Source organism: Perna viridis, chromosome 11, assembly GCF_037379345.1.
Source record: "Perna viridis isolate PV_CMFRI_1.1 ecotype Kerala chromosome 11, ASM3737934v1, whole genome shotgun sequence".
Lineage (NCBI taxonomy): Eukaryota > Metazoa > Mollusca > Bivalvia > Mytilida > Mytilidae > Perna > Perna viridis.
This window is the reverse complement of record NC_142455.1, coordinates 32,463,425-32,476,133: the sequence shown is the minus strand read 5'-3', so window position 1 is coordinate 32,476,133 and position 12,709 is coordinate 32,463,425. Positions and strand designations below refer to the sequence as shown.

Below are 12,709 nucleotides of genomic sequence, written 5' to 3'. Positions count from 1 at the left end.
ACTAATTCAACATGAATATGTGTAACATGTGTTTGCAATTGTCTTATTTAAGTACTTGTTTTTGAAATGCAATAAATATATTGATCAAATTTGACATTTAAAAAGAAAAAAGCCTGTATCATTTTCCATATACTTTTCAACCGCATGTATAATGTCATTGTTATATTATCGCTAATACAATCTCAAATGATTCTTCACAATCAATTAACACATTTTCATTAAATTCGTGAAGTTTATCGTTTCCTTTCCTCTTCCGTCTATCCTACACTTGACTTTTTTACGGACTGATGTTTCTAGAAAAGCAGAACACGCTTACCCTACCGATGCACTTTGTTCATGCTCCCAGAATTCAACGATTGTAAATTTACCTTTCCTTTGTCCGTATTATTTTAGTTATTTTATGTTCTTTGTTGTGGATGTCTGTGATCACTTTCTTGTCTTCGTCCCTGGATTGCGCTTTTTTGATTTTCGCTAGAATCGTGGTTTCTTTGATCACACTTTTTAATATTTAGATGCTACATTGGATAATGAGAGTAAGTTACTACATAGTCTGCGAGTCGATCAAAATAGTTATATACAATTGATGAAAATACTTGTTCAGGAAGAATAATCAAGGGAACCAAGGTTTTAGCGGTAATAAAAAGAATATAATCCAGGGACAAAGACCAGACATGGAAAACAGACATACACAACAAAGACCATTAAGTAACTAAAATCATACAAACATTATAAAAAACAATTCTTCATTGTAATATATTATGAGTTAACATCATTGTTGTAATGGCAAAAGTAATTATCTACTTCAAGCTAGTTTGAACACATGTCAAAACGTTCTTTCTTATTTACACTGATAATTTTCATCATTGATTGTTTCTACAAAATATGATATGTAAATATTTTATAAACCAGTAAACACAAATCAATCTATTTATTTCTTACATGCAATGCAAAAAAAAACCTGATATTTATAGGCTTCAAAATATGTGACTTAGTATCATATTACGTAATATGTATACATATTTGCTACTATAAGAAGAAGACAGTTAAGCGAAACCTTGGTTTGCAGAAGAAACAACCATGGGCGTAAACGTCAAGTTAATTTGGATATGTAGACTTTCTGTTTTTGTTTCTGCTTTTGGTATTCGTTTCACTGATTCAGGTTAGTGATTTTTTTTAATGTTTTCCACATCTTTACCATACAGAATGAAATTAAAATTAGAATGACATTATCATTCTGTGTCGAAAATGTATTTATTCATCCAAATTTTGGGTGAATGTGTAAGCAACCGTACAGAAAAGCATAACCAGAGCGAAATATTTAATAAAATTATTATAAATTCTATCCCTTTATAAATGGAGTATCAAGTTTTGTTTTGTAAATTGGTTAATGTGAGTAGTCATAGAAACTTATTTAAAACTGTTACTGACGTTTAGAATAAGTTTTACGTGACTTATTATATGCCTTTTCAAGTATCTGGTAAGTGAAAAGCATCTTCGGAGAGTGTAAAACATGGTTAAACAATACAGTTTTTGATTCTTTTTTTAAATATTTTTGTGACCTTAAAAAGAAAGAATCTGATTCTTAAAAGGAAACACAGGGAATAGAAAAATTCCGGTTATTTCATGCAATTTACAACCATAAAATACATACACCATGATTGGGATGCTTAGGAATCTTTTAGTTGTTTTATCAATCTATAATTATGGTTAAATCTCTATCTCATGAAATGTAGATTTTAAAGGCCCAACTTATTCTTGGTCATTTTCCTAGAATTGGAAATAGCCTAATACTCATCCGCATATATTTCATATCATGAAAAAAAATAAAAATACATGACGAAAGTGAGGGAAAAAAACTGGAATACAGAACTTTTACACTTCGTTGAAGGGCAAACCATTTTTCCCTCGAACCTTAAGGCTTATTACTTCAAAATGATTGTTCAACATACTTATTCATTTTAATTGCATTTTATTCTCTGTTAAGCTCAGTTGAAGGACATTTTTACAGAAAATAAACGTTTAGAACATACAGTATATCCTCTTTCTCTTTTCTTTTAACAAAGGCAAATATATAAATATATAAACCATTTTACAAAACGTTAGTAAATGTGTGATGGTATTATACTAGCATTTGCTCATCTATTGTTCATATTTATCTCACAAGAAATTTATGGATTCTGTTCAATTAATAGACTTTACTTGTTCCCATATCTTGACCTACACTTAGAAATCGATGGTAAAGGAAAACTATTGACCAAACCGTACGACAAACGTAATGACTTTTCATTCATTTGTTGCTTTGTGTTTATGATTTTAGTTACTTCATGTTTTTTTGTTGTGTATGTCTGTTTTCCATGCCTGGTCTTTGTCCCTGGACTACATTATTTTGATTACCGCTATAATCTTGGTTCCCTTGATTACTCTTCCCTCACTGGGTTTACGCACCTATTTTGGAGACTCATTCTAAAAGTTTTTTTATCTTGTCATATTTCAAATGAAGAACACTTAACATGAAAGTGTCACACTTTGCCCAATACTTATGTTTTTTTTTTAAAGATGTCAAAAAGTTGCTGTGACAAATTGGAATTCAGTTCAAACAATGAACATGAATTTCTACCAAATGATAAATTTATAATTGACAATTTGCGTGGTCACAAGTTGTAAAAAACTTCTTACATAAAACTTTTGCGATCGGATCCTCGCTCTTTTAATTTCCCACCCACAAATAGTAGCTTAAAATCCATTCTACATGCACATGTAAAAGTTAAATTCCAAATTTCCTATACGTTTATTGATGATGGTTGGGTTTTATTTATTAATTAACTAAGATAAACATATTTATTTTACACTCAAGAACTTCAAAAGAAAACTTTGTTCTACTCTTTAAAAACTGATCTTAATATGAACGAAAAATTCTCATTAACAAAAATCTTACACAGTAAAACGCACATTTGGTTCATTTAAAATTGTCATAATGATATTTCTCATTTATCTGCTTAATTTTCCTTTGTTTGTTTGTTTGATTTTTGGGTTATCATTATTCCATAATTGTCAAAAGGTATATTCATATTTGGTTCCCAATGTTGTTATTTTTCAACACAATCGAAATACATGCATTACATTAATATAGTATCTTAGCAACCAAAGCAATAGGTATAACATTATCCATTCATCAATAAGAATTAACTTCAATATTTGCGAAAATGCTAATTTGTAGCATAACAATACTTTAATAAAATGTTTGGAGATTATGATTTCAGAAAAAGAACATTGTAAGCAACATTCCTGCTCCCGACAGACGCTTAATTTTCAGCTAATCAGTGCCAATCTTTAATGAACAAAATGAACAAGGAGTATAACCATTTACGAAAGCTACATGTTACATATTGCATAAGAAATAACAACAAAGTAAAGTCGGGCTAGAGAATTGAGATATCCCCTGTTTGGTGTTTAAGAATTAAAACATTTATTTCCAAACGCTATATAAATGTCTTCTTTTGATTATCAGGGTTTTTGTTCGGTATAACCTAGAGAGTTATTCCAAACAATCCAAACAATTCAAAGTATTGCTCCGAAAATTTACTTGGACACCTTAAACAATAAGTGAAATAAAAATCGAATTGTAGCGTTCATGCTTTATTTTGAATCAGAATAGGACAAATTAGGACTTTTTATGTAGTTAAAAGCAAAGCTGAGGTTTAAGTAAAAAAAATTAAAAAAAATCATGCACCTTCGAACGCTGTTAATATACGCCTTAACTTGGATCAAAGAAATTTCTAAAATAAAAAAAAAGACCTCTTCACATTGATGATCAATGAATCATGCCATTCCAGAACATAAATGGTATTTTTGGGGGCGCTGAAAGGAGTATTTGAATACATTGGTAACATGGTTTTCAGTTGATCAAAGAAATAAAAATTAACAGAATGATTTATTATAAGCTATGGATATGCCCAATTTTAGACGTAAGACTTGATAGGAAAGACGTTTAATTGTAAAAGTACAAAAATGAATTAGTATGCGCATTAGCATGTGTTTTCTTTTCATCAATTTTGATTTGCACCCAAACTGACGGATTAAATACCAGCAATCTTTCAATTGGCAAATTGATTCTTTTTTAAGTATCTGTATTACAATATACGGTATCTTATTTTTTGACTTGAAATCACGAGTACTCTTATTGGTCACATGACAACATGCAAACAGACTAGTTTATCAGTATGAGCATTTTCCTAAAAACACAAAACGGAGCATCTAGCCGCTCTTCACACGCTTAAATAAACAATATCTGATAATACAGTCATAACTAGTTTCATTTCAAGTAATGTAACTGAACTCTTGTAAACAATTGCATTCAAAGGAGCAATAGCTTCTAAAAAAGGCTAATATTAGTCAAATATAAGTTTTAAGACCTGCATCTTTTCATCATTACAGAGGAATTAGTGAGTCCGGGAATCATAACTATATTTCTGTTCAAAGGACTGGCAATTAGTTTTGTTTTAACCTTTTTCCCAATCTCCTTATTCCAAGTCCCATTCCCATTCCCCATAAATGTATTATTGTAATATTAATTACAAATATCAAATTACAAATAATACACATTGTATCTGCAACTATTTGCATTGATCGTTTACTAGAATATATTTGAAATTCAAGTTATTTGAATTGTACTGTCATTATCTCAAATGTTTATTGTTCTGGTCTTCACCTTTTATCCTGACATCAGCTTCCCAAAATACAAAATATGGTGTTCTTGTTTTTGTACATGGTCTTGTTTCCTTTCATTTTCAGCCTGCCGTTTAATTTTTTAAGATGACAATGAAGCCGAGGATTCATTGTGTATTGGGTAAAACAGTACAAGACCAATATGTTGGTGTACAGAAATAATATATTATATTTAAACAAATTCTACCTATATATAAGAGTAATCATAACCAAGGTTATAGCGGTAATCAAAAGAATGTATTACAGGGACAAAGACCAGACATGGAAACAGACATACACAACAAAGAACATAAAGTAACTAAAATCATACATACAAAGTAACAAAAGTAAATGAGCAACTCAGACTCCATTAAAAACTAGGAGCATGGACCAGGTGCACAGGTAGGGTATTTTTTGATGACGATTTGATGGTAAAAGGTAAATAAAAACTTGAAATTCAAATATATTTGAACGATTTCTTCAGAAAAAATTATGTAGATATACGGTTCTGTGGTATCTTCTACTATTCTGTGGAACTGTAAAGTTCATCCAAGTAAAAATTAACAATATACAAACGTTTTCCATGTTTTTTTTTTATTACGTAAACAGTTTATATATATTGACAAAAGTCCATATTACACGCTTCGGGTTATTTTTGGATGAATAAAGGTCGACAATAAAGAGATCATTTTCGATTCATTATATAATTTTATGTTACATTATGTTTAAAGTTAAATGTTATGCATTATGAATGTAGTAATGAGTTTCAAATAAAAAAAATCACAATTATGTTGACTTCACGCTTCAGTTTAAAGAATTCTTTAGAAAGATCATATCCATTATTTCTAATAATTAACTTTTTTAGTTTTTTTTTCTCGAAGATGACCCTGAATGAACACCTTGAAAGAGGTTTTTTAAAACTTATGTTTATGTACATTTTTAACAATATAAAAAATCTAGATATATCATTGTTACAGCATTAGTTAGTAGAAAAAAAGTACATGTCTGTATGATTTTGCAATTCCAGAAAAGTTTGCTCCGTGTAATATGTGTGTATTTTCCTTAAACATAAACTAGTTATCATGTTATAACGTACAGAAGTAATTATCCATAAGGCAACATTTCTAAATACATGGGCATTAGGGTGACTTTGCAAATGAACTATTTTATTTACAAAATATGTTGTAGTTACGACGACCGCAACATGTTGACATATTACAAAACATGATATTAGTATATTTTTGTTTCTACTTTTTTGTCTTAGGTGTACTGTCCCGCATAGTCCAGTTATGAAAACAAAACGTTGTTCTCCTTCATTTCTAAATACGTGTTGTTAGCAAGCAAACAAAAAGTGAAGAATGTTGTTGTATTTTACTTTCAGGTGTCGAAGAAATTAATTTAGCACCTTAATTTATTTCACGTCCAGCAGTGGTCTTAAACGATCAAGACCTCCCTGTCTACAAAAATATAGTTGTCATTTTATTCAGAAGGACCAGTAGGGGGTAATTTTTCTTTATCAACATAAGAGTGGTTATATATTTTTTTCTGTTACATGGCTCAGAGATGGGGAGCCCTCCCCCCTTTCCCCATGCCAGTATAACGTGATAAGTCCCTTACAAATGAACATTGTTAGTGCAACATACATATGGACTGATCAGAATAATTTCAATCTACACGGTGGAATCATACATTTTGTAATATTCTAAACAGCTGAAGTCACGCATATGTCATGTCTATGTATGACAAATTATGTCGAAATGACGAAATAGCTATTGTTCTACATTCACAAACTTAGTGTCGTTCTCAATATTCGAGTTAACTCCAAACATGCAACATACATTTCAGTCGGGTGTAATTCGAAAAAAAGCCATTGAGCCAGTTAACTGCAATAAAAATTAAAACTGCAATCATTTTAAGATATTTTCTTCATAGTTTTAAGTAATCAAAAATTGTGCCAATGAACAACAGTAAACAGTAATATAAAAATCCAAAATTGAAAAATGAAATACAAGCCTCCTTTATTAATTAGGTACATTTTTTCATCCGTGACTTTCAAGTGAACCTGTACGACTATATTCTCAAGATTGCTGTCCATTGTATGACAAGCCAAACTGGGCAAAAATCAATATTTTATAATATTAGAAAATGAATTTTTAATATTACAAAATCATTTTTTTAATATCAGAAAAGATTTTTTAATATTAGAAATTCATTTCGTAATATTAGAAATTCATTTCGTAATATTAAAAATTCATTTTCTAATATTACAAATTCCTGATTTAGTAATATTATAAAATATCACACATTTTGTAATATCACAAATTGATTTTTGAAAAATTAGAAAATCAATTTCTAATATTAAAAAATCGTATTTTAATAGTAGAAATTTAATTGAATTTTTAATATTAAACATGATTTTTTATATTAAAAAAGTGTTTTGTAATATAAGAAATACAATTTGTAATATTAGAGAATGAATTTGTATTATTAAAACATAAGTTTTTAATATTAGAAAATGCTCATTTTTGTCCACTTTGGCTTGCCATACAAGTGGATATATCACAGAAATCATTTCAAGATGACATTGTCATTTTAAACGTTATTTTTGTGAACAGTCGATACACACGAAATAGTCCAAACGTCGCGGAAGGTCACTGATTAGGGCGGATTACATTTTGGACTAAAATGCACTTCCGATTGTTCTACTAATAGAGAAACAGACATCTTGAAAAACATGTTCGGCTATAGGTTATACAGATGGTGGAAAGCCCATATTTTTGCCAAATGTTTTGTGTGGCGTAAATCTATCATTTTGTAACTAAAAAAAGTATTTGGAGCAGTTTTGACAAAAATGAGTGTTTCTATAGGTATCGTTACTTTCCGAAGCTGTAAATAAAAAAAATATGTTATAATTTTTATCTTAAACTGACTTTCTTGAAGGTTTGAGGTTGTTCAGATAGAACAAATATTTCTGTTTATCATCATTTTTTAAATTGGATACGTGATTTGTACTTTGATCCGTACCTTAATAACTCATACACACATAGTCGTGTATTTTTTAAAGAAAAAAAGCATACATGACATTCAAAATTAAAAGCTCTGTTTCTGTATTTTGTTTACGTTTTGTAATTGACTTGTGCTTTTAACGTATCCGTTAACGCAGTATCGTGTTTCTTTGACAACATTACGAGGGGAATATGGATACAATTAATCAGTATTCATTCTGTTATTATCTGATTGATATAATTTTTTGTCACAGTTTATCTCTGTTGTGAATATTATATAGCGTACCTCCTGTGAAGTGCCGTTAACTGTATGCTTGATTTACTTTGTAAATCGACATACGCCTAGCATCAAACATTATATAATATATTTCGAAAGAAGTAACATCCTTCCCATCTTTAAGTTTAATGAGCGCATGTCAATTTTTCTGAACATTGCGATTTACTTAATCAAAAATCGTTAGTGTAGTATCACTGAAAACAAATTTGTTCTGTCGGTAATTTTTAACAAACCTACTTTATAATTGTATATATAACGACGAATTAGGATGGAACGGTGGAAACATAACCTTTGATAAATGTTTTCATCATATTTTTTTTAAAGTTATATAGAGATTATGTGAAATATACAAACAAACCGGAACAATTTTAACGCATTTTTTTTCTAAAATTTTTGAGTGTTTCGTCATCCCGATCAGATCAGACAGTGTTGATGCACTGCGAAATTCGTACTACAAAAACGTTTTGTTTCATGGAGAACAGATGGTGTAATGCATGCAGACTTACACAATTGGTTTATTTTCAAGAACTTAATACTATACACACTTCTGCTGTTTGACATTCCTTGTTAGCATATGACAAGTCATATATATAACGATAATACATGAAATCAATTAAAAGGCGATTTTACCTTATCTTAGGGCTTGCAAAGATGAAATAACTACGGTACGCTCAGTTATTAATCAATTTGTATCATGATTCTTATACATAAGATTTTCTAAGATACTTGTTTTTTGAGTGTTTTTAGCTTCATTTAATGTGTCAATTTCAAACGATATTTCATTATTTGAAAACTATTCTCGTAACGGTAACTGATTTCTCCCCGATGTTAATCTCACCTTCGGATATTTTATTGCTTCTGGTAAGACCTCTTTGTGGTTCCACTTAAACTAGTGTGTCGAGGGAGCTACAATCCTGTAGCTAGGCCTTTATCTGATTTTATCATTGTGCAAGTGCTTTGAGGCTTTGTTTTGTGTATTTCTGTTTACTTTTTTGTTTGTTTCAATATGATTGATGTGTTTAGTCTATTGAACAAATCAGTTTCATGGTGCAGATGGATACACCGTAACGATCCACAAGTTCATGATGACGACCATAAAACTTCTTTAGTGAAGACTTCAATCTTGTAGCAAAATAATAACCCAGTTACAGGAGCCCAATGGTAAGAAGTCCAGTGCGATTCAAAACGTCTGAGTAGTTACGGCAAGCTTTGGCATAACGTATGAGTTTTGATATGAACATCCCATACGCAGGTGCTAAAGGGATGTTGCCACAGATGAAAGGAAAGTTGACAATTATGAATGAAAAGTCATCAAGTTTGGTCAATAGTTTACCTTTATCATTATTAGTTACATTATGTATGAAGATCGCAGATTTTCCTGTTTCGCGTTTTTCTTCCAATGCACTTTGAATGTGATATATTTGTAGTGTCTGTTTAAAACGTCTGTATCTATTTGTGACAATATTTTATCACTTCAAAGACTATCTGCTGTTTTTCATCATGTGTCGAGTGACATGTACTATTCCTTCCCTTTTCAAGACAAAATAGTAGTATGTTATAACCTCAATGATTTATTTTTCAACTGTTCATATGATGTTTATAATTGTCAAATGCATCAAGTGTAATAAGTACCAGTGTTCCACATAAACCGTTGACTGACGGATTATAAGAAACCTGTTTTTGATTCAATAGCTCAATATGACTCCAATAAAACAACGTTTTGTAGCTTGGATTGCAATATAAACCTCCGAATCTCTCTCGGAAATATCTACTCTAATCCATTTAGCTGTTCATATAGGGTCCCCGTCCTTCTGCAACACTTGTTACTCTTTTAGTGTTATCATTTCTATGCAGTACCTGAAAACGCGAAGAATCTCCTAGAAACTCTCAGTGATAGGTTCTCATCGGAATACAACATATAATTTTCAACTCTTTATTCTACTGTTCACAATGCTCAGTTAAAGTAATTGACCTGGAGTAAGGGAGGTAATCCAAATTAAAAGGATTTTAGTCACTAGGGCATTTGAATGACTCCTAACACGCAGGCACCAAAGTGATACTGATGTTAAAGAATAACTCAAAGAAAGGGTTCAACTTCCACAACAAAGGTGTCAACCCGCAGTAACTCTGTTCTTTTGAAGCATTGTTTACTGTTTCATTGAGGAATATCTTCTATAAGGTGGGAAAAGGTATGAAAGGATGCCTTCTATTGCAAAAAGATACTTTAAGAGAACATATTCAAGTTGAAATATGAAAAATAATCTTTGTGATGAGACAGTACGGCTAACCAATAACCTTGTCATTAACCTTTTAGACTTAAAAAAACATCCGTTTTTTTTTTAAATCTTATTAGTATGATAAGACTTCAATCTTTCTGTTTTCATTGTGTTGCTTTGTTCATTACAATGAGACTATAGGATTATGTATACCTTATACGTTTGTCCCTTTGTGTAGAAGTATGAATATTTGTGTGACATTAATTCCCAACAGTAGTTGACTCAGGCTGTGCCCGGCAATGCTTTTTTCAACAATATAGGTCATCATAATTTTATATTTCGTAAATTTCTTGAATATTAACATTATTTTAGCAACAACAATTGATTATAAAAAAATGCCCTACCCTAAAAGCATTAAAAATTTGTTATATTATGTAAGATGAAACACTTATTTTCACAAGCTAGAATTAATATTCTTGAAAAAATTGCAATTTCTTTAAATTTAGATGAATTGAGATATTTTATACCATGATCCAGCTGAATACCAACACCAATAAACATGAAATATTAAAGATTTCTTTCAGATTTAGCAGTTTGTTACAAATAATTGCTAGCTTGCACTGCATTATTCATTTAGGAACAGAACTATATAAATTTCAGATATCAAATCATGTTTTTGACAGCTGTAGATTTATTCTAAAATATGGTGGTTACATTTTTGTTGTTAATGTTATATAGACGTTACAAAACATGTGTTGCTAAGTTTGACTTATGCTTGTGTGTCATATACATATAAAGATGCATTAAGCAATGTATAAGTGCTAAATTTAATGTATTATTAAAACTATGAATGTTCTAGATATTGACTTTATAAATGATGGATTTTCAAAAATATATCATCAATGTATCGTGTGTACTTTGACTTGTTTTGATCATTTTCATCTAAAAAGTGACGCGTTTCCCCAATGCAAGACCATTTAATAATGTATTCAAAAGAAATTTTCGTCTGCTTTTGCAGTTGGTGTTTTCCATTCAAAAAATGCTTGAAGTACCTAATGTAGTACAATACAGTTAGGTCATTTCTGAAAATTTGGTCTGATTTTGTTGCAATAAAGCTGCTAGTGTTTTGTCATAAGAAGTGCATATTTTGTTAAATCCTTGGTGTGTGGAGGTCCAAATCATTTATAAGTAATATATTGATTATTGTTATAAAATCCAGTAGCCATGGTAACATACTGAAAAAAAATATTACTGAGTTTTAGTACAAATCAGGGGTGCCTTTCCAAAACGAACAGCCAAATACTATGTTGTATAAAATATCAGGCACTTAGACACTGCCACAGGATGAAAGCATTCATGGAGTAGGTGGAAAAAAGGTAAAAATAATAAGACCCTTTTCGATTCATTCTCACAATTGTAGTTCCAAAAGTTTGTGAGAAATAAGATATTTGAAAATCAGCCATCTGATACTGAGGAGAGAACCTAATACGGCAGGTGACTGAAACGTTCCGGATACAATTCTTCATTTAAATTATACCTGTTTAGCATACAATATATTACATCTGTCTGTATATAAATGCTTAACTACATTTTAACAATATATCCATCAAATTTCAACTTTTAATTTTAAGTTTTGCAAAATTTGACGGGGTAACTTGGTGTGCGACACAGTGCGCCTTAATGTAACTGTATAGTTCACACTAAGGCTGGAAATTTGGGCATGTCTGTTTTGTTTTGTTTTGTTTTTGTTTTTATTTTAGTTTTTTTATGTTTGTTTTATTATCTTTTATCTTGTTTATGTTTCCTTTTATTATATAAAATGTTATCCTCTGCACTTGCAAATTGGCAGTTAGTCTGTTGCCTTTTTATAAATTATAACATACATGAAATAAGTCACCGCAATTGACGCGAGGGGTTAAGCACGCTATAATAGATGGTTTCACCCATCATTTCCATCAGGAAATGCCTGTACCAAGTCAGGATCATTGAGATGGGTATCAAACTTTCTGGTTTTGGCCTTGGTATTGTCATTTGTTCTACAAATGTTCTTTTTATCTTGTTTTGACATTCTTTTAAACTATTGCCTAATATTATTCCTACATAATGTTTACACAATAAGAAATACGTTATGAAATAGTAATTGAAATGCAATAGTGAAACTTTAATAGTTTTTAATAGATTTTAATTGGTTTTTAAAAGGAAATCATTCTTTCTATTAAATTATTCATGATATAAAATATTATTTGCATCCATCTGTCATTAAACTTTATCTATATTTGCTATCTTTGATCAGGTAAGACGCTGCATTGAACAATTTGTATTCAAGTAATGAGACGTAAATATATATTGCAATACATGTTTTTATGAACATTATGTCTAGCCCCAAGACTCAAATAAATAATTAATCATTTTTTACCATTAATATATATATTGATTTTATGGAAATAAATAAGAGGTATCAGGCAGTACGTTGATTATTTTCAAAATGTATTTTGTAATTGGCCAAT

General features: G+C 30.2%; 1 protein-coding gene across 1 annotated transcript in view; it reads left to right on the top strand.

Annotated features, from left to right (window-relative positions):
• Positions 1-1,011: 1,011 nt before the first annotated feature.
• LOC148603761 (uncharacterized) overlaps positions 1,012-12,709 on the top strand; it is a 49,903-nt gene continuing 38,205 nt past the window's right edge. Inside the window, exon 1 of the mRNA XM_088553729.1 lies at positions 1,012-1,159. Coding sequence (XP_088409855.1) covers positions 1,078-1,159 — 82 coding nt within the window. The 5' untranslated portion in view covers positions 1,012-1,077. The remainder of the gene's footprint in view (positions 1,160-12,709) is intronic.